This window comes from Globicephala melas, chromosome 13 (assembly GCF_963455315.2).
Source record: "Globicephala melas chromosome 13, mGloMel1.2, whole genome shotgun sequence".
NCBI lineage: Eukaryota > Metazoa > Chordata > Mammalia > Artiodactyla > Delphinidae > Globicephala > Globicephala melas.
Genome location: NC_083326.1, coordinates 80,572,027 through 80,592,477, shown reverse-complemented (window position 1 = coordinate 80,592,477; position 20,451 = coordinate 80,572,027). Strand labels below are relative to the sequence as shown.

At 51.9% G+C, this 20,451-nt stretch overlaps 2 protein-coding genes across 17 annotated transcripts in view; one reads left to right on the top strand and one right to left on the bottom strand.

The window, feature by feature from the left end:
* Positions 1-4,701, top strand: part of CUX2 (cut like homeobox 2) — a 262,248-nt gene extending 257,547 nt beyond the window's left edge. For all 15 annotated transcript variants that reach the window (XM_060283222.1, XM_060283216.1, XM_060283223.1 and 12 more), the window contains one exon: positions 1,723-4,701. In XM_060283222.1, the coding sequence (XP_060139205.1) occupies positions 1,723-2,515 (793 nt within the window). In that variant the 3' untranslated portion in view covers positions 2,516-4,701. The remainder of the gene's footprint in view (positions 1-1,722) is intronic.
* PHETA1 (PH domain containing endocytic trafficking adaptor 1) lies at positions 1,241-20,047 on the bottom strand. 2 transcript variants are annotated; one of them, XR_004040344.2, is made up of 6 exons: positions 19,844-20,047; positions 18,086-18,167; positions 17,139-17,283; positions 10,545-10,772; positions 7,535-7,633; positions 1,241-7,321 (listed from the first exon to the last, which is right to left on the bottom strand). XR_004040344.2 is itself a non-coding variant. In XM_030860332.2 (4 exons), the coding sequence occupies exon 4, from the start codon at positions 15,228-15,230 to the stop codon at positions 14,577-14,579; it is 654 nt and encodes a 217-aa protein (XP_030716192.1). In that variant the 5' UTR covers positions 15,231-15,256; positions 17,139-17,283; positions 18,086-18,167; positions 19,844-20,047; the 3' UTR covers positions 12,528-14,576. The 2 variants fall into 2 exon arrangements, 1 of the variants encoding a protein (XP_030716192.1); XM_030860332.2 differs by lacking the exons at positions 1,241-7,321; positions 7,535-7,633; positions 10,545-10,772 and adding an exon at positions 12,528-15,256.
* Positions 20,048-20,451: the final 404 nt, after the last annotated feature.

Sequence of the window (20,451 nt, the reverse complement as noted above, 5' to 3'; positions counted from 1 at the left end):
GTACTTATATTAATGTATCATTACAACCTTCAGTGAGCTGTAGGAAAGGTGAACAATAGGATGTTTTCAGAAAAAATTACCAGGGAGGACCTGCTATAGATTTGGGAGTCAGGAATTGAAGAAAAGGACTAATTTTTACTATGGTGTAAATGACTATTAGCCTCATATTTATACTTGATCTACAGTTTGGAAGCTCTAATGACAGAGGCTCAGGCATTGAGCCATCCCAAAACACCCTCAGATCCCACCTTACTGGAAACGACTAGTGCTCCCCCTGGTCCCAGCAGCTTTTCCCTCTAGAGGGGACTGAAGGAGATGACAGAATCTCCTGGAAGGTGGGCAAGGCCACCTTTGTGGAGGGATTAGGAACTGAGAGAGAAAAGTGAACCAGATCACCCTTCACAGTCCCTCCAGGCTCAGGATCCTGGGATGGGGCCCCATCCCCCACCTGGGCAGGGAGCCAGGGAGGCAGGAGAGTGTAGCCGGACTGCTGGGTTCAGGGCCCAACTGCACTACTTGCTGGCTGTGTGACCGTAGCAGTCCCAGTGCCTCTTTGAGCCTTGTAATCTTTGTCAGTGGGAGTGAGACTAGTATCCTGCTCATAAGGTTATTATGAAAAATAAATGAAATAACCTGCAAAAGTGCTTGGCCCCGTACCTGGTACATGATAAGCACCCATCATTATGATGTTTATAATTAAAATTTATAAATGTATTATTTATCAGTAACATGTACTTTATTATTAATATTATAAATAATGGTATTAACATATGATGTCATTAATAAAAAAGGGCAGAGGGCTACAGCATTGAAGGTAGATGCTGAGGAAGCCCTGTCGCTCTATGACCTTGGACGAGTGATTTGACCTCTCTGGACCTCATGCTATTAGGAAAATAGTTAATGGAGTTAGACTCATTCCTATCATTTCCTGCTCTAAAACATAATATATAAGTTTCCCTCTGACAACAGGGAGGCCATTGAAGTGAAGAGAGGAAGGGTTCTGGACTGGAGTTCAGGGTTCCCAGCTACTGGTCCCAGCTCTGCCTCTGTGTGCCTTGGTGACCTAGACAAGTTATTCTGTGTGCCTCAGTTTTCCCTTCTGGGCTGATGTCTAAGAGTCCCTCCAGGAAAGAAGCAGGGGGTTATTGGCACAAACTAGATCTGGGTTTGACTTTGAAAAATGCTCTAAAACAGTGCTGTCCAATAGAAATTCAGTGAAAGCCACACATATAATATAAAATTTTCTAGTAACCACGTTAAAAATAAAAAGAAACAGGTGAAATTAATGTAATAGTATATTTTATTTAGCTCAGTATATACAGATATAACCATTTCAACATGTGATCAGTATAAAAACTTTAATAATGAGAGAGCCACATGTGACCAGTGGCCACTGCACTGGACAGCACAGGTCTAGATTGTGAGCTTCGGGATCCAACAATCCTGAGTTCAAGTCCTGGTTCTGCCACTTACTGGCTGTGAAACCTGGGGCAAGTCATTCAACATCTCTGAGCCTTGTTTCCTCCTCTATGAAGTGGGGATAATAATAGCACCCACCTTGCAGAGTTGTTGAGAGGACTTACTAAGATGCTGCATGTGAAGAAGCTTATGCCTAGTGAGCCCCCAGGGAAGTGGGTGGGGTCAGAAGGCCACTCATGTGATTTGACTCCAGGGTTAGCCGGTCCCTGTCCAGCCCCTTGCTCACCGCCGTCTCTGCCCCAGGTCCCGGATGCGCCGGGAGATGTTGGTGGAGGGGACCCAAGAGGAACCAGATCTCGACCCCAGTGGGGGTCCTGGCATCCTACCGCCAGGCCACTCCCACCCAGACCCCACTCCGCAGAGCCCCAACTCTGAGGCTGAGGACCAAAAGCCTACTGTGAAGGAACTAAAGCTTCAGGAGGGTCCCGAGGAGAGCATCACACCCCTGACCACCCAGGACAAGACGCAAGTGAGGATTAAACAGGAACAGACTGAGGATGCTGAGGAAGAGGCCGGCAGCCAGGACTCAAAGGAGCTGGACAAAGGCCAAGTTTCCCCCAAAGAGGTGCATCCTGACCCTCTGGGTAACGACGGACTCCCAAAAGCAGCCCCTGGGCTCCTTCTTCCAGGCGGGGCCACCCCAGCCTGCCCCTCGCTACAGCCCCTCCAGGAGAGCGAGGGCGGGGAGTGGCTACACCCGGACCCTCTAAGTTTTAAGTCGGCCTCGGAGTCCTCACGCTGCAGCCTAGAGGTGTCACTGAACTCACCCTCAGCTGCCTCCTCGCCGGGCCTCATGATGTCTGTGTCACCTGTTCCTTCCTCTTCAGCCCCCATCTCCCCATCCCCACCCGGCACCCTCCCTGCCAAAGTGCCGAGTGCCAGCCCCACTGCCGACGCAACCGGGGCCTTGCACCCCAGCACCAAGGTGAACCCCAACTTGCAGCGGCGGCATGAGAAGATGGCCAACCTGAACAGCATCATCTACCGGCTGGAGAGGGCTGCCAATCGCGAGGAGGCCCTGGAGTGGGAGTTCTAAAGGTGGGGGCAAGGGGCTCGCCGCGGGGGCCACCTTCCCTCTCACTCAGGGCGGGGTCAGGAAGGGAGGAGCTCAGCCATCAAAACGTGGACCGCAGTGTCGCGCCGCTTGACAGTTTTGGTTGTGATCCCGGTTCCGTGAAGTCGTGAGTGAGCAGGTGAGGCAGGTGCCTCTGCTTCCCCTTTTCAGCAGCCCCTGCCCCGGGGATCACCCCCTTCTCCACTCTGGCCCCTCTACAGGAGGCAGAAGCAAAGTGGCGCCACATTCTTCCCCTGGAAACTCCAAACTCTTTTAGAAAAGTAAATATTTATAGACCTCTTTTAGATATTTTAATAAAGGATCCTTTGGAATTTATTCCCAGCTGATGCTGTTTTGATATTACAGAGAGTTATGAAATCAGGATACCGTCACAACTGTTGCGAAGTATACACTGAAGTTGTGTCATTTTTGCCACTAGATGAGATTAAAAGGAGACAGTTGTTCAAAGCCATCACAAAACACTATAAGACTGACCAAAATTCAGATAACCTTTGAACCACGGTTTTTTCCCATGTCTGTCTGTGAGACACAGTCCATTGCTACTGCCCTTCCAGAAACCATGTTGAAAAGAGAAAGTCCAGAAGACTCTAAATGAAAACCTTGATGCCGTTGAGGATGTGTTTCATTCTGGTGGTCTGTTATGCAACCTTGATAACACAGAATGTCCCATGCCATTGTAAATGTTGTAGAGATGTGGGCTGTGGCCGACCATCCTATCTGAGATGTAACATGGTACAAAACAAACTGCTTGCACTCCCTCTTGTCAGAAACCTGTGGACCGCAGGGGGTAGACAATCCACCTCGTCCGTCTGTAGACAAGATGTGGTTCCGAATCCTTCGGAAAGCCAGGTACGGGGGTAGGTGATTAGAGGGTGGCGCTCGAACCAGAGTGACCCCATCCCCCAGCCTGAATCGTGGCCACAGTGCAGGAAGTTTCCCCACTGGCTTTCCAGAGCAAGACTGTGGCCGCCATCTTCCTCTCTTTGTGTTTTAAGAAAATAACAGCGTTGGTCGTCCCACAAACACCCAGCTCAGCACCCAGCACCAGGAAGTAGATTCATCCAACTAGAGACCCCAAGCTCCCCTTCTCATCATCATCTTTCTCAAGTTGACCCTGATGCTTTCCGGAAGTCTGCACCTCCAGGTTTATGCAGAATAAAGCTAAAAGGTTGAGTTCACCTCAGCATGACCACCATATCCCTGTCTCAAGTCCAACTTCCTGCCTTCTAACACATGACCTTTTTGAGAACAAAGACTCAACCCCTCAACTCAAAGAAGCCCACCCTCCAGTGTCTTCATCACCCTGGTTTTTAGGGGAAGAGTTCCCAATTTGGATGGAACAGCCACCATATTGGTTGTTGAATCTCTCCTGTTATTATTTCTTTTACTTTTTCAAACTCTGTGGGAAGGTTGAGTTGGGTGACTTCCCAGCTGAATCCAGAATGACGATGAAAAAGTGGTCATAATCGGTGCCAACCCAGTACCAGGGGGAAAGATGGCTGACAGGGGTTTCAAGGATGCAGCGAACATTTTGAAACCCAGGCCAGCAAAATCCAGTGACCAGAAGGGGTCATTTGAGGGGTGTTCCAGAAATCTCAACTCTCATGCACCCAGCCCAGGCTGCAGTCTCCACACCAATCAATGAAGAACAATGCAAACCCTGCAGGAAAACCTCCTTTTCCATACACCCAGGCTATGCATTGAAGAGTTTTCCACTGTATACATTTTTATCCAGATGAAGGTATTTTTATATTTTGACAATAGGAAACAGTGACCAATTTTCAGAGTAATCAAATCTGGAACAAACGAAACATCTCATTTTAGCCACCCTGTCCCAATTAAGGCAACCGTGGGGGACACACCACTTTTTACTGTTGAAACCCACGCAGCATTGAAATCCAGGCTTACGTGCAGACTGCAATCCTTAGAGGACTAAATCTGGCTTTTGTGTGATGGGATTTGAATAAGCACTTAGTATAGTCTTTTGAACACGGAAATCCTGTTGTACTTAAAGCTAGCAGACCTGTGAACAACTTTGTCAGGTTCACGTCCTATAACGGTAAACACAGAACAAAAACCCACAAGACTGTTTCTATGAGAGATTGATGAACTTTGTTTAAATTAAAAAAAAAAAAAAAGGAACACGTTCTGTAATAAATCGTCGCTCAATACAGAATTGTATAATAACATCTGCGTGTCCTGCTTGCTTTGTTCTGGAGCTGTGGGTACAAATTGGGGGTCAGATCTGGCCCTTAGGTGTTTTACGGTACTTTTAAAAACTGGTTTTTAAATTCATTTGCCACCATGAAAATATGGGGGCTTGTCACATAAAAATCGTGATTTTCTTGTATTAATATATTCTTTTTTAATTTTTATTTAATATTAGAGTACAGCTGATTAACAACGTTGTGTTAGTTTCAGGTGTACAGCAAAGTGATTCAGTTATACATGTACATGTATCTATTCTTTTTCAAATTCTTTTCCCATGTAGGTTATTACAGAGCAGAGTTCCCTGTGCTATACAATAGGTCCTTGTTGGTTATCTAGTTTAAATTTGCAGTGTGTACATATCAATCCCAAACTCCCAATCTACCCCTCCCCCCCATCCTTCCCCCTCTGGTAACCGTAAGTTCGTTCTCTACGTCTATGAGTCTGTTTCTGTTTTGTAAATGAGCCCAACTGTATGATTTTTTTAGATTCCGCATATAAGCGACGTTATATGACATGTCTTTCTCTGTCTGACTTCACTTAGTATGATCATCTCCAGATCCATCCATGTTGCTGCAAATGGCATCGTTTCATTCTTTTTTATGGCTCAGTAATATTCCATTGTGTATATGTACCACATCTTCTTTATCCATTCATCTGTCAATGGACATTTAGGTTGCTTCCATGTCTTGGCTATTGTAAACAGCACTGCAGTGAAGACTGGGGTACATGTATCCTTTCAAACCGTGTTTTTCACCGGATATATGTCCAGGAGTGGGCTAGATCACGTGGTAGCTCTATTTTTAGTTTCTTAAGGAACCTCCATACTGTTCTCCATGGTGGCTGTACAAATTTACATTCCCACCAGCAGTGTAGGAGGGTTCCCTTTTCTCCACACCCTCTCCAGCATTTATTGTTTGTAGACTTTTGGATGATGGCCATTCTGCTGGTGTGAGGTGATATCTCATTGTAGTTTTGATTTACATTTCTCTAATAATTAGCAACGTTGAGCATCTTTTCATGTGCCTCTTGGCCATCTGTATGTCTTCTTTGGAGAAATGTCTATTTAGGTCTTCTGCCCATTTTTTGATCGGGTTGTTTGTTTTTTTGATATTGAGCTGCATGAGCTGTTTGTAAATTTTGGAGATTAATCCCTTGTCAGTAGCATCGTTTGCACGTATTTTCTCCCATTCTGTGGGTTGTCTTTTCGTTTTGTTTATGGTTTCCTTTTCTGTGCAAAAGCATTTGAGTTTAATTTGGTCCCATTTGTTTATTATTTTTTTTAATTTCCATTACTCTAGGAGACGAATCGAAAAAGATACTGCTGCGATTATGTCAAAGAGTGTTTTCTCTAAGAGTTTTATAGTATCCAGTCTTACATTTAGGTCTTTAATCCATTTTGAGTTTATTTTTGTGTATGGCGTTAAAGAATGTTCTAATTTCATTAAAAATCTTGATTACTGGCTTCACTGGAAAACAGTAAGATCTGGCCACACAGGGCCCACATTCCAACATGACAGCAGCTAGCTGGGGAGTGGCCCTCCCCATTAGGACATGTGTCTGCACCTGCACCACCTGCCCAGGTCCTGTGGGCATCTCGGTTGGTGATTGTGCTGTGGGCTCCAACAAAGGAAGATGGAAGGATTGGAATACACGTTCCACTCATTGCAGAAGGTGGAAGCTGGTTAGACTCTGGGGTCTAGATCTGAGGAGCTGAGACTGTGCCCTGCCCCAATCGGGGGCCACAGGCCGTGGCCCTAAGACCAGCCAGTTTACAAGCTGTGCCCACCTCAGTGGAGTGTGTGAGTGGCGGGTGCCTCTAGACTCCTGATGGAAAAGTGCCAAGAGGGGCTTTCTGGTGGCCAACACAGCAGTGCCCCTTTCCCAGCTGTGTAACTAGGGCCTCGGTCTCCCCATCTGTAAAATGGGGGTATCACAGCAGCCAACTCAAAGGGTCATTATCAGGAATGATGATGCATGTAAAACACATAAGACAGTGTGTGGCACATAAGGGCTCAGTGTTCCGTACTGTTTTCATGAGTGGGGGTTGGGTTCCTTCAACCCATGATGGTGAGTCTCTCTGTGTATCAAGCTGCAGGAGGTTTGTTTTTTCTTGACCAATAATGTCAAGAGAGTTCCCTAAGTGGCATTAAACATTATTCACCCGTGAGCCAAGGGCACGTGGCATCCCAAGACAGACCTTTCCTCTTTGTCTGGAAAACTTCTGATCACCCCAGTTTTTCCACACGTCCTTGCGGTGGGAATGAAATGATGAGTGAACTCCTCCTTGGTTAGGGTAACTAATTGCTCCAAAGTAAAGCCAAAGAGAGGCCTTTTGGACACTTGGTTTGCAGCTCCGGAGGTCAGAAGTCAGAAATCCTCAGGATGTGGCCGCGGGTTGTAGGTGGGGGCAGGAGTGGAGGAGGAAGCCTCATCTGACACACACAAGTCACCTAAGAACCTGTAGACGTAGGTGCCCCCTGGGCTCTGGGAACCAAAGCTCCCTCTGGACCCATTATTAGCTTTGGTGTTGACATTGTGTCTGCAGTAGCTGTCCATCTGGAGTGGAAAATGCAGCAAAAACACAGAAATGTGGAATTCTGAACTAGGGACCATGGGAGAGCAAGAGTGGAGAGACCAGAGAGGAATGAGAAGGCAGGGGAGGCCTTACAGGCAGAGGCAGGTTTAGATCAAGGAACAGAAGGGAGGAGAGAGCTGAGCTGGGGGCAATATGGCGACTGTTCATCCAGGTAATAACTATAGATTGAGTACCTGCTGTGTGCTCAGTGCTTCAGTGGTGGAAACACCACGAGAGCGTGAATAGGGGGATCCTGGAAGGCTTCCTGGAGGAGGAGGCATCTCAGCTGACCCCTGAAAGACAATAGGATTTAGAGAAGCATAAGAGGAGAGCAGAAGGAATAGCTGGCAAGACATGGGACAGGGACAAGGACATGGGGAAACAAATCCAAAGGAGGCTAGAATTTGAGGTGCAGGGAAGAAGAGGGACAAGGGCTAGATCCTGAAGCCCCCTGGGGCATGGTGGGAAATAGGCCTTTCTCCTGAGGGCACTGGGGAGCCATGGGTGGTATGAGGCAGGGGGTTGCTGTGGTCAGACTTGCACTTCCAGGAGGTTAGGAGGTTCCATCTGCCTGAGGAGACGGCAGACCAAAGGAGAGTGGCCGGGCCCACTCCCAGTGCAGGCCCTGACCTCAGGCTTCTGCGGTCCTTGCTTCCCACCCCTGCCCTCCTTTTCTTCCTAATTATGCTGCTCGCATCGGGCCAGCAGCCCCACCTCCCATCATCTCCTGGGGAATGAAAAAGCTAGACCTCATCTGGCTGACTGGCCCATGACTGCTGGCATGACTATCCTAGAAGTCACTCTAAAGGACAGAGCTCCATAGCTAAAGCATAGGGTGTGTGTTGCTTTGCAGGTACCCAGAAGGCTGGAGCCACCTCTCAAAACCCCAGAGCAGTAGAGATGGGGCAGGGACCACCCTGACTACCTTGGCCAACAATTAGAGGGATAAAACAGTTGATCTCTTTAATGGTCTGTGACCTTCTCCAGCCCCCTGGGGTATAGTTATTAAAAACAATAGCTTTGAACTCATCCTGGCCTGGGTTTGACTCTCTACTATTAGGTAACCTGAGGACCCTTTAATGAGATTCAGTTCCCTTATCTGTAAAATGGACATGATCGTAATAGTATCTACCTGTATTTGTTGTCTATTACTGCATAACAACCCCAAACTTAGTGGCTTAAAACAATAAACGTTTATCTCACAATCTCTGTAGGTCAGGAATTTGGGAGTGGCTTGACTGGGTGGCTCTGGCTCCTTGGTCTCTCATGAGGTTACAGTTAAGCTGTCAGCCATGGCTACAGTCATCTGAAGGCTGTTCTGGGGCTGGAGAATCCACTTCCAAGAAGGCACACTCAGATGGTGGGTGAGCAGGTGCTGGCTGTTGGCTGGGCATTTCAGTTCCTCTGCAAGTGGCCCTCTCCATGGGGCTGCTTGAGCATCCTTACAACATGGCAGCTAAGAGTGAGCAAGGCAGAGGCTGTGGTGTCTTCCATACCCTAGATTTGGAAGCCCCACTGTCGCTTCCACAGTATCCTCTTGGCTACACGGGTTTGCCGTTATTCAGTGTGGGAAGGGACTTCACAAGGGTGTGTACCCCAGGAGGCAAGGATCGTCAGGGAGGCTGGCTACCACACTGCCTTGTAAGTTTCCTTGAAGATTAAATGAGCATTTCTTAAGCTATGGTTCTAAAATCCCTTGTTTCCTACTCAAAATGCAGATTCCTGGGTCCTGCTCCAACCTCCTGACCAAAATTCCTGGAGCCAGAGCCCAGGAATCTGCATTTTAAGAACTATCCCCCCCCCACCCCAACCAGGTGACTCAGACATCATAGGTCTCAGTAAATGGGAGGCAGTTCTAATTCATTCTGCTTTGTTTGGCCTCACTGTGTGTGCCAGGCCCTACGAAGGATGCTGGTGCAACAGAAGAGCATAGGAGTACAGAACAAACATTCACTGGGTGTCTTGGTGTAGTCGGTAACTGTTGGGTTGAAAGAAATTGTGATCCACTTAAAGATGTGCACACCGTTTATTGGGAAGATCCAGAGTAAACCTTGTGAAACCCAAAGGCAGGAAATTCAACCAGGCTTCGGAACACTGCAGTCTATCTTGAGCTGTTTGTTCTCTCTCTAAGGCCGCCTCATACCCAACTTAGTCTGTCCATCCATACACCCCCCCCAACACCCACTCCCGCTGATTCAAAATTCCCTGGACCCTGATTGGCTCAGCTTGTGTCTCGGGACCAACTCCTGCCCAAGCAGCTGTGGTCAGGGAGGGTAGAATCACGTGAGCTGAATGGGCACGGGAGGCAATTTTTGACATACCTGTGCCGGGCACTGTGCCAGGCCTTGGGGGCACATGGGAGGCAGACTTGTCCCTGCTCTCAAGGAGCTGCAGTCTAGGGGGCCTACTTGCGCCACCCCAGGATTTCTTGGCCCCGTAGCTAGAGAAACAATGACCATAGTGCCCCTGAACGATGAAGAGAGGGCAGTGGCAGCAGCCCCAGTGCCCAAGTGCTTTCAGAGCTGCAGCTGGCAAGAACAGACAGAGCCATGGCCCCAAGCACGGGGAGACCAAGCCGAGGCAGCTCTGACCCCTCTGTCAGGAGCGGGCAACTGTTTTGAAACCCTAAGTGGAAAACAGCTCACGGGCCCAGTCCTCATCAGAAAACGCGAAGCCTGCAGCTGGGCTTAAGCGGTTTATTGTTTTACTGCCGTGGAGGAGTTATTTTGAATGCTGCGACTTTAGAAGTTGGGACAAGTAGCAGGGCCTTTTCCATAACAAAGTTTGTGTAAGGTGAGGTAAGGTGATCTGGGGAGGGATTGCGTGAGGGGGGAGTGGACAGTTGGCACCAGATCTAGCCAGAGTAGAGACAAAACAGCCCTGTTGAGGAACATACAAGATACTGAGCCACAAGTGGGGGAGGCAGAGAGTGCTATTCTTTCAATATTTGTCCCACTCAGAAGAGGAGAGAGGAAGGCATCCATGGAGAGGATGAGCAAAACAGTGGCCCTTCTACTGTGCTAGACAATCCACTCTAGCCCAAACCTTCACCCCAGTGAGCTGACAACAGCCCTGTCTGTGGCTGGCTACCCAGAGCCATGCTCCTTAAAGGGAACAGCTGCAGTCACTCAAGCTTATCCTTTAGGAAGCCTCTGACTGCAAATAACAAAAAAAGTCCCCCTCGAAGCTTTACACATTTATTACCTCAAACAACAGGACTTCCAGAAGAAGGGCGGGTTCTCAGGTCCATTGATGCAGCAGGTCAAGGATATTTTCCAGTGTGTGCTAAACTCAGCAGGGGATGTTTTCCTTAACGTGGCCTACTTCAGGATCACGAGATGGCTACCATGGCTCCAGGCTTCAGACATAGCTTACTTCCAGAGCTCTTCATTGTGTCTCTTTTTAGAAGCAAGAATGCCCTTCTACTCTTATCTGTCAGGCACAGATAGACACATATATATATATTTTTTTTTTCGGCTGCAGCTTGCGGGAATCCTAGTTCCCTGACCAGGGATCAAACCCGGGCCCTCGGCACTGAACGCACAGAGTCCCAGCCCCTGGACCACTGGAGAATTCCCTGTATATATCTTTTTTTTAATATGAGTTTCAGGTGCACAGCATTAATAATTTGACATCTATATACACTAAAAGTGACCACCACCACTAATCAAGTTGTCATCCATCACCATACAGTTGACCCCCTTCACTCATTTCACCCACCCCCAACACACAGCCATTCTTTAGCAGGTCAAGTTTAGCCAGTCCCTGAATATCAAATGGGAGTAGCACAACTGACCGAATTTGACTAATCATTTAGCGTGGATGGATGTTGGGCAGTGAGCCCATTACCTCTGGCCTAATTGCACTCCTTGAGGTTCTCATCCCCTACCCCAAGTGGCTTCTCAGAATATTCCTTCTGAACACATACAGTATCCTCCAAACACTGTTCAAGTGAAGACAACTTCCTCAACTTTGTCACACTCCTGGGATGCTGTGGTCTTCCTCAGGCTCATGGCCCGAACACCTCCCCGGGGTCAAGAGGAAACACTGTTAGCAGGTGGACGCACAACACTGAGGTACTGACTGACTTGTCACCCCTCCCCGTTTCATTCCTAAGAAGCCAGGCAGGTGAGGGCTCACCTGTGACCCTCCCTCTTGGGGCTGCCTCTCCGGCTATTTCCCCCATTCTGGGCCTCAGGCCTTGCAGTGGCCGCGGTCACAAATGCCACGGGCAGCACCCTGACTCAGCCTATGTGGGGAGGCACTTCCCCAACCCCGTCTGTCAGCTGGGGTCCCAGGAGAGGTGGAAGGAATTACTCAGCATGTACTGGTTGCTCACGAGTAGCATGATTCCCTGACCTTGGTATTTTTCTCCCTCTTTGAACTTGTTCTGCAGACCAAGGACTGTAGGTTGCTCATCCTAAGCCACATTTTCCTGAATGTGCATGATTTTTCCAGGCTGGCAAGAGACATGTGACCAAGCTCTGGATCCACATCAAGAGGACCTAGGGCCTAGTCTATCATACTAGATGACCTTGGGCCAGCCCCTTCCCATCTGTAAACCCTCCATTAGCCCAGCAAACACACTTGAGGCTGAGATAACAGATATACAGCATAAATACTGCCACCATCTGCCCTTTGCTCACAGCAGACATCACTAATCAATCACAGGCTATTTCCCTCTGAACTAGCATTGGTGCCGGAATCCTCCTCACTCCAGGCCCAGAGGCAGCCACCAGGAACTGATCAGTGAGAAGAGCCAAATTTTGGCTTTTCCCTTTGGCATCCCTCCCAATTGTCAGGCCTTCAGCCCACAGTTGACTTTTTATCCTCATCTTTACCCCTGCCTTCTCTCCCCTCTGAAAAGGAACTTTGGGACTCCATTTCCTCATATTCCTCTCAAAGACTCTGCCTTTTCCCACAGGATTCCAGAGGTTTATGTCCCTGCTCTGACACTTTTCAGCTGTGTGAACTTGGAAGATTTCTTAATCTCTCTGAGCCTCAGTTTCCTCATCTGTAAAAGGGGGCCAGTATCTGCCATAGAGGTTGTAAGAATGTGCCTGACAGAGCATCAGCCAGGGAGCACTCAGCACACTCTAGTCGCTTCTCCTGTAGGGCCTGCCCCTGGCTCTGCCAGGCAAATCAATCCAGGACTTTGATGGGGGAAAAGAATGATATAACCAGCCATTACTTGACAAACCTTTGTTTATTTTATTTTAGCCTTTATATCCTTCTCTCAGACTGCCTGATTATCTCTCCCCAGCCCAACTCCGGAGGCAGCCTGACCGCAGGTTGTGCTTTGGGGGTGGGTGGGGGGAGATTGTACCTTTAGTGCTTGTAAACCTACACCAGGACTGGGGCCAACACCTCACCACATCAGCTAGGTCTGGCCAGGACATGGGCACTGGGCAGTTCCTAACACCCCCTGAGACCCAAAGCCTGTGGACAAGAGCTGCCATCCCCATCCCCACCACTGAGGACTTGGGGAAGAGGGGCATGGAAAGCGTACCAAGACCCCCAGAGCACCTGCAGGAGAGCAGGGCTTGCCAGGGAGAAGGCAAAGAACCAGGTGAGATTCTTGAGGTTCCTGTGTCTCCATCCAAGGCTCCTTGCCCTCTCCCTGGGGGCAGTGCCAACTATCCCCGCCCCCCTCACTGGCCAAACCCAGAACCAGGCACCCTATCCCTTCCCACCAGCCAACAAGGAACAAAAGCAGTGAAAACACCAAGCTTTGTTGCTAGGGAAAAAAACACCCGAAGTATTTAAATTAAACCTGAAGCTCCAGTCAACTGAGCCAGCAGTGAGCTGGTGATTGCAGACACACAGACAGCTCCCCATTCTTCCCCAAGGTCCAAGGTCTCCAAAGCCAGCAGGAAGGGGCTAAGGGCCGCGTCTGTCTGTCACCAAGAGGGAGCCTCAGGGGAAATAAAGATTAGGGCAGGGGTGTCCTCAGGGGGTCCCAATTTGGGGGCACTGAGGACTGTAAACATGACCCAGCTTGAGGGCCAGGGGTGTCCCAGCCCCCCGAGATTCTCCCTGGATGAAGAACGGCCACTGTAGTGAGTGAAAAACAAGTTGGTCTCGAAGCAAAGCGAGACCTGGTCTCCCTCTTGGAATACTGTGGGCGAGAAGGGGGCTGAGTCTGTGAGCTCAGAGAGGGGCTGTGATGGAGGGAGAGGGTTCTGGAAGCCAAATACGGCTTTGCAGCTGCTTCTTTGCCCCTGTCAGATTGGCACCTGGGCCCTTTCTGGGCCGTGAGTCAGCTCATGGCCCCTCCTCCCTAGGGGAACCTGCTGGAAAGTCAGCTCAGGCCACAGCTGCCCAGCCCAGGACTGGACGAGGTCAGGCGAGCTCCCGAGAGGCCCTGCCCCAGGCTGGCTCTGGGAAAAGACAGAGGATGTGGCTAAGCAGTGCTGGGAGAGCGTGAGGGCTGCCACAGGAGCACAGATGTGGCCCGAAGCCAGAGGGCCGCTACGGTCCCAGGAGCACCACCTCAAGGCCTGGCTGAGGCCCTGGGGGAAAGTGCTGCCTCGGCCTCACTCCGGGCCGGGAGCCCCGGGGACCAGGTCATCCCACGGTGCTGGGCACACATGAAAGCCCACGCTTATGGAGGCAGGCAGGCAGGCGGCAGCCAGGCAGCTCCTCCGACGGGTCTTGGAGCCACAGGGTCAGGCCCAGGTGTGGTGTAGCCCAGCCCAGCCTCCTGTCCGCGTGAGGTCCAGTCTGGAGCCTCTGGACCAGCGCTGACTGGGCATGTGCCTTCCAGGCCACAGATCCTCACAGGTCCCAGCTGCCCCAGTGGATGCCTGTTGCCAGCAACAAGCCTCGGCTAGGTGATTTGGGACAGGCGACGGAGGCACCTGCAGGGCTGGGTTGGGGGCTACAGTTCCCACAAAACCAGTCCTCCGGCTGCTTGAGGATCACCCAAGGCCTGGCTTCTCCTGAGGATCAGGCACGATGGCCTCCTCAAGGCTGGGCTTTCTCTGAATGACAGAGGTCCCAAAGCACCCCTCAGAACCCAGCATCTTCTCCGAGCCTGAGTCCCCGAGAGAAGACCAGGCAGGGACCTCAGGGCTTACGCCGACTGCGACGGCCCTCAGGACCAGGTCCCCGTGTCTCAGGGCTGGGCCTGTCAGAGCAGGGCCTGGGGCTGGAGTGGCACCAGAACCAGGACCAGTGCTGGCCTCAAGGCTGGCCTTGACCGCTTCCTCTTGGTTCCGGCCCTCAGCCCTATCCTCAGGGCTGGGCCTGGCTGCGGAGCCACTGGCCCCTCAGCGCCCTGACCTCCTGCCCGTACCACTCGTGCAGCTGGGCAAAGGAGGCCGAGTCGAGAGGCCCGTTGGGCGCCGAGGCCCGCCGGCGGGGCGGCAGTGGCGGGGGCTCGGGGCCGGGCCGGGGGCTGGGGGCGGCGGGCGTCTCCGAGCTCCACACGGCACAGCCATTCTCTTTGGGCGGGAGCGCGCAGGGTCGGCGGGGCGGGGCTGGGCCGCCGCCTGCGCGCACGGCTGCCAGCTGCCGCTCCAGCTCGCGCACCACCAGCCGCAGGTAGTCGAAGCTGGCCCGCGACAGCGCCTTCACCCAGCCCTCCATGGCGGCCTGGCTCTCGGCCGCCAGCACGTAGGTGCGGGCCCGGGCCCCAGCGAAGCGCACGGCGAAGGCGAACTCCTCGGCCGCCTCCACCAGCTCCACAGTGCAGCCCTCCAGGATGATGACGCCCACGGGCTCACGGCTGGCCGCGTCCTCGAAGTAGAAGAGCATGTTGCCGCGCAGCACAAACCAGCGGCGGTGGTAGGCCGCATGCCGGCCGCCCTTCTTGTACAGGAAGCCCGCGTTGTCGGCCGGGGCGTCGCAGGTGGCGTAGAAGGCCAGGCTGCGCTCGTTCAGCTTCATGGCGGCGGGGCCTGGGGCCTCGGAACCTGTCCCCACCGGGGCGGCAGTTATTCACGCAGCCACCGCCTCGGGTGATCTCACACCACCCTCGGCTGCCACAGCACTCATCACCCCCGTTTCACAGATGAGGAAACTGAGGCTCAAGGACCAGAAACAGCCTGCCCAGACTCACACAACTCTTCAGGAGCACAGCCAGGACTCGAACCCGGGTCTGACTGGCCCCAGAAGCCAGGCTGGTAACTCTCCTGCTGTCCTACCTCCCCCAAATAATGTTGAGGATTCCTAGGGCATGCCAAGCATTTTATATATGTTAACTCATTTAATCGCAAAACAAACCTTAGGTGGCAGGGACTAGCATTACCCCCGACGGGGAAACAAAGTTCAGAGAGGTTAGTCACTGGCCCAAGGCCAAAAAGCAAGTTGGGCTGAGCTGAAATCCAAACCCAGGCCTCATTTCAGCTGCTGCTGTTTCCATCATCCCCAGGTTCCAGACCAGCTGACCTTTTGTGGTCAGGTTCCAGCTCTGCTGATTTCATAACTTAGCTTTGACTTGCGGGTCCATGAAACAGGGATAAATAGAACCTATTTCAGAGGACTGTAGGGACTTCATTCATCAAACATTTATTAAGCACCTACTGTGTTCCAGGCACTGTTCTAGGCACTAGCAGTAAACAAGATGGAGAGGGTTGCTGTGCTCTTGGTGCTGATGTGCTAGTGGCAGGTGAAGGGAGCAGACAATTAACAAACAGATAGAGTACATTATCTGTACTTTAACAGATAATGGCCAGATGGTCTTAAGTGGTCTGGAAAATATAAGACAGGGAGGGGGTAAGGAGTGTTAAGGACAAAAGGAGTGTTTGATCTTAAAGGAGGAGGGGGGGTTGGTGTCAAGAAAGGTTGTACTGAGAAGGTGACATTTGAGCAGAGACCTGAAGGAGGTGAGGGAGGGAGCCCCTGGGACATGCCAAGCAGAGGGAATAGCAAGTGCAAGGCCCTGAGGTAGGAACCTGCTAGTGTGCTTGAGGAGGCTGGTGAGGCTGGAGCAGAGTGAGGAAGGGGAGAGGTGGGTGATGCAGTCACAGTGGCAGAAAAGACTGTTACAAAATAATCCAGATAAAGGGCCCAGGGCTTGGCCCACACTTACAGGGAGGGGCTGGGGGGAGAGCATTGTGCACCCATTTGAAGTAGAGGAATCTAACTCTATGCACTTGGCCACAGTGATTTTACCACTTTCCTCCAAGGAGTATATGATGAGGGAAACGCTGGCCAGGTAGGACTCAGGTGGCACATGGGTCCCCAAGGTGGCTACACCCTCCCTTTGGGTTTTCCATGGCCACTCTGCAAATGTACCTTGTGCTCCTGCTTCAAAATCTCACTCTACATAGGACATTGGCCACATTGTTCAAGAAGCAAAGTATATAAAGTCGCTGGAATGCAGTGGGTGCTCAGTTAATGTTCATTCCCCAACCTGGGCAGTGCCTTAGGACCTGGAGTAATGAGATATGGGTGGTGCCTCTCCAGGGAGCAGCTAGCCACAGTGGGGCCCAGACAGGCAACCTGACCCAGGGCGGAGGAGGCAATTGCTCCCAACCCAATCCACCTCATCTCACCAGCCTACACAGTCAAGAAAGGCTTCCTGGAAGAAGCAACGTGAGCCGTGATTTAGTGCCTGTCCTGACCTAGCAGCTGACCTGACCAAGACCACAACCCCTGAAGACTCAGGGTGTTTAATCTCTGCTCTACGTCCCTGAGCTGTGTGACTTTAGACATGGGCCTCCCCTCTCTGAGCCTCAGTTTCTCTGCAAAATGGGAGGGATTCCTCCCTACCCCCCCCAACAACTCCCATGTGGACCCCAGCCCCATTTCTCACAGGAACCACCCACCCTACTCGCCCCATTTCCCTCCTACCTCTCAGGCCACTGCTCACTTCCCTGCCCTCTGCTCAGTTCTGGTTTCGGCTTGCTCTTCTCTGGGTTCAAATGTCAGCTCTGTAGTGTCCAGGCTGTGTGACCCCAGGCAAGCTTTAAGCCTCTCTGGGCCTCTGCTTCCACATCTGTAAAATGGGATCATAACAGCACCTAAGTCGGGGTTGTTGTGACAATGACACAATGGCTACATAGAAGCGCTAAGCACGGTGCCAGGCATAGTACATGCTTAGCTGTGGTAGCTGATGACATTCTTCTCAGCCTCTCCAAATGCTCCCCTCAGTGCTCTCTGTCTTGGCAAAAGGCCCTTGGTTTCCCCCCACCTCCACATCTGATCACTTATCAAGTCCACTTCATCCCCTCCCCACCTCTTCCAAATCAGTGGCCTCATCTCTGCTCACTGCCACCTCCATTCTAGGCCCCCCATTGTGGCTTGCCTGGACAGCTACAGTAGCTTCTTCATTGGTCTCCCTTCTTCCACCATTGCCCGTTCCTTGTCCGTGTTGTTCAGGGTAAGATCATAACTCCTTCCTAGGCCCCTCCCCTGGCCCCCCAGAGGATCCATCCCCCACAGAGGGATCCTATTAAAACTAAACCCTATCACACCCCTCCCCTATTAAACCCTCCCATGGCTCCCTACTTCTCTCAGTATAAAATTCATTCTTCCCCATGTCTTCCAAGTTCCCTTCCCCTATTTCTTTCCCCCTTGCTCACTCGGCTCCAGCCACCCTGGCCTCCTTGGTGTTCCTCAAACACCTGAGGGCCTTTGCCCTGGCTCTTCCTGCTACCTGGAATGCCTTCCCTGTATCTTCACATGGCCAACTCCTCATCTTTCAGTTTCAGCTTGACCATCACCTCCTCAAGGAGGAGGAGGTCTCTGTATACAAGAGACCCCCCTAGTCACTCTCCCATACCGCCGCTGGAAATTACCTGGGTCATTTTTGCTGCTCTAGGAGGGCGGAGGTTCTCTGTCTGAATTCCAGTGCCTGGCATGTAGTTGGTGCTCAAAAACCTGTAAAATGAACCAAACAGTTACCTACGTAAACCTTTCAACAGCCCCATGAGGAGTCTTTTCCCCATCCCACGTTCATGGATGTGGAAACTGAGACACAGAGAGCTTAAGTAACTTGCCAAAGGTACAATTCTGTGCCTAGAATCTCATGCTCTAGGCAACCAGCCCAAAGGGGCTGATCTTGGAGTCTCACCACCCATTAAGGCCAAAGGAAGAGCAATTTCCCTCACACTCAGCAGCTCCCCTCCACGCAGCCACCCCACCCTGAGCCCAAGGTCACCAGCCAGCACAGGACCCCTCTCTGCCCATGGCCCTGCCTCCTCCAGCCCAGCAAGAAACGAGGGGAGGGCAGGAAGCAGCAAGGGCACAGTCTCCAGCCTCCGGGAGGGCCTGGTCCCCCGCTTATCTCGCCCTGCTCGTACACTTTTCCAAGAAGTTCAGAGTCCGCTGTGGGCACTGCTGCTAATACAACAGTCCCTGGCCAGGCAGGAAGCTGGCGGGGACCAACCCAGCCCCTCTCTGGTCTCAGAGCCAACTCCCCTCCTCCAGTCCAGGCTGGATGGGCCTTGAGAACACAGCCTCATCTACATTAACATCCATCCCTCTCGGAATTGAAAAGATTAATCCTGAAGAGAAATTTTGCAAAATGCTGAACAGGTAGTGAACACTCAATCAAGAAGCTGTCAAAAGGCAAATAGGGCTTCCCTGGTGGCGCAGTGGTTGAGAATCTGCCTGCCAATGCAGGGGACACGGGTTCGAGCCCTGGTCTGGGAAGATCCCACATGCCGCGGAGCAACTGGGCCTGTGAGCCACAATTACTGAGCCTGTGCGTCTAGAGCCTGTGCTCCGCAGAGAACAAGAGAGGCAGCGATAGTGAGAGGCCCGCGCACCGCGATGAAGAGTGGCCCCCGCTTGCCACAACTAGAGAAAGCCCTCGCACAAAAACGAAGACCCAACACAGCCATAAATAAATACATTTACAAAAATAAATTTTAAAAAAAGATTTATATTAAAAAAAAAAGGCAAATAATTAGCTCCAGGTCTCCAAGGACACAGACTGCCCAGAAACCAGGACTCTGGGGAAACTGAGGCATGGCATTTTGCCACTCATTTCAAGGAAAGAAGCCAGAACCACAGGTCCTGGAGTTGGATCCAGCTGCCACAAGTGTCCCCGAGCAGTGGGCATGTTGGAGAGGGTGTGGCAGGTCCAGGCAGAAAAACATGTACTGAGAACCCTGAAGAGTTCCTGTGCAGGGCTGCCCTGGGCAGGGGCCACAAGGAAGCCAGGACCGCCATCCCAGGCCATTGCTCCTATCTATCTATCTATCATTGCTCCTATCTATCCTTTTGTGTGTGGTGTGTTCCTTAAAGGACAGCCAGAGCCCTGGAAGAGGTGGTCAACGGCAGAATGTGGGAGCCAAGTGCAGCTTTAGTCCTCAGAGTTCCCGCAGCGGCGGAGGTCTTTTATGGGGCTGAAGGGTCATCGGCCAAATTCGCCTCCTGGAGCTGGGGTCCCTGATGGGAAAAGTACCACTGGCGTGGAATCGCAAATGGACATATCCCCAGCAGAGATCTCTCCAGACGGCTGGGGGACCCCGAGGCCCATGGCGGCCCGAGCCCGGTCCCGCAAACCCTCGCAGGTCAGCCCGAAAGTCCTCCCGCCAGTCCGGCCTTACCTCACGGCGCGGACTAGGGCGACGGCAGCAGTGGCGGGACGGGAACCGGGGAGCGGCCCGGCCATGGCCCGGGACCTGCTCGGTTGCGGCGGCGGCAGCGGCGGTGCTTTGTCTCCCGGGCGGCCGAGCCGGCGCAGCCGCGGGAGAGCGCGGATCAGACGGAAGGAGGCGGGGGCAGCCGGACCGTCGGCGACCCACAAACTCGCCTCTTTAACCCTTCCCAACCAGCCCGAGCCGGATCCGCCCCCGCTTTCGTCCCCCGCTCCCGGATTGGACAACCCGGCCCCGACCCACCCCCGGATTCGCCACACCCTGTGGGCCCGCCCTCGAAACCACTCTTAAAGGAACAGCAACCGGTTTAGGAATTCCCAGTGTCCTATTCGGGGAGAGAAGATTAGATCCCGGAGACTCCGCGCTCTCAGGGGTAGGGATAGGGAGCGAATTCGTCCAGAAAAACCATCGGGGTCCTGGGCGAGGCCACTCGCTGAAGCAAGCTCTAGGCTTGGAGTTCGAGCTCCTCCCTGGCTAGGGTTGCCAGATTTAGCAAATTTAACGCCCAGCTAAATTTGAAAAATAACTCTGCTGAAAACGTGTGATTTATTGAAAAA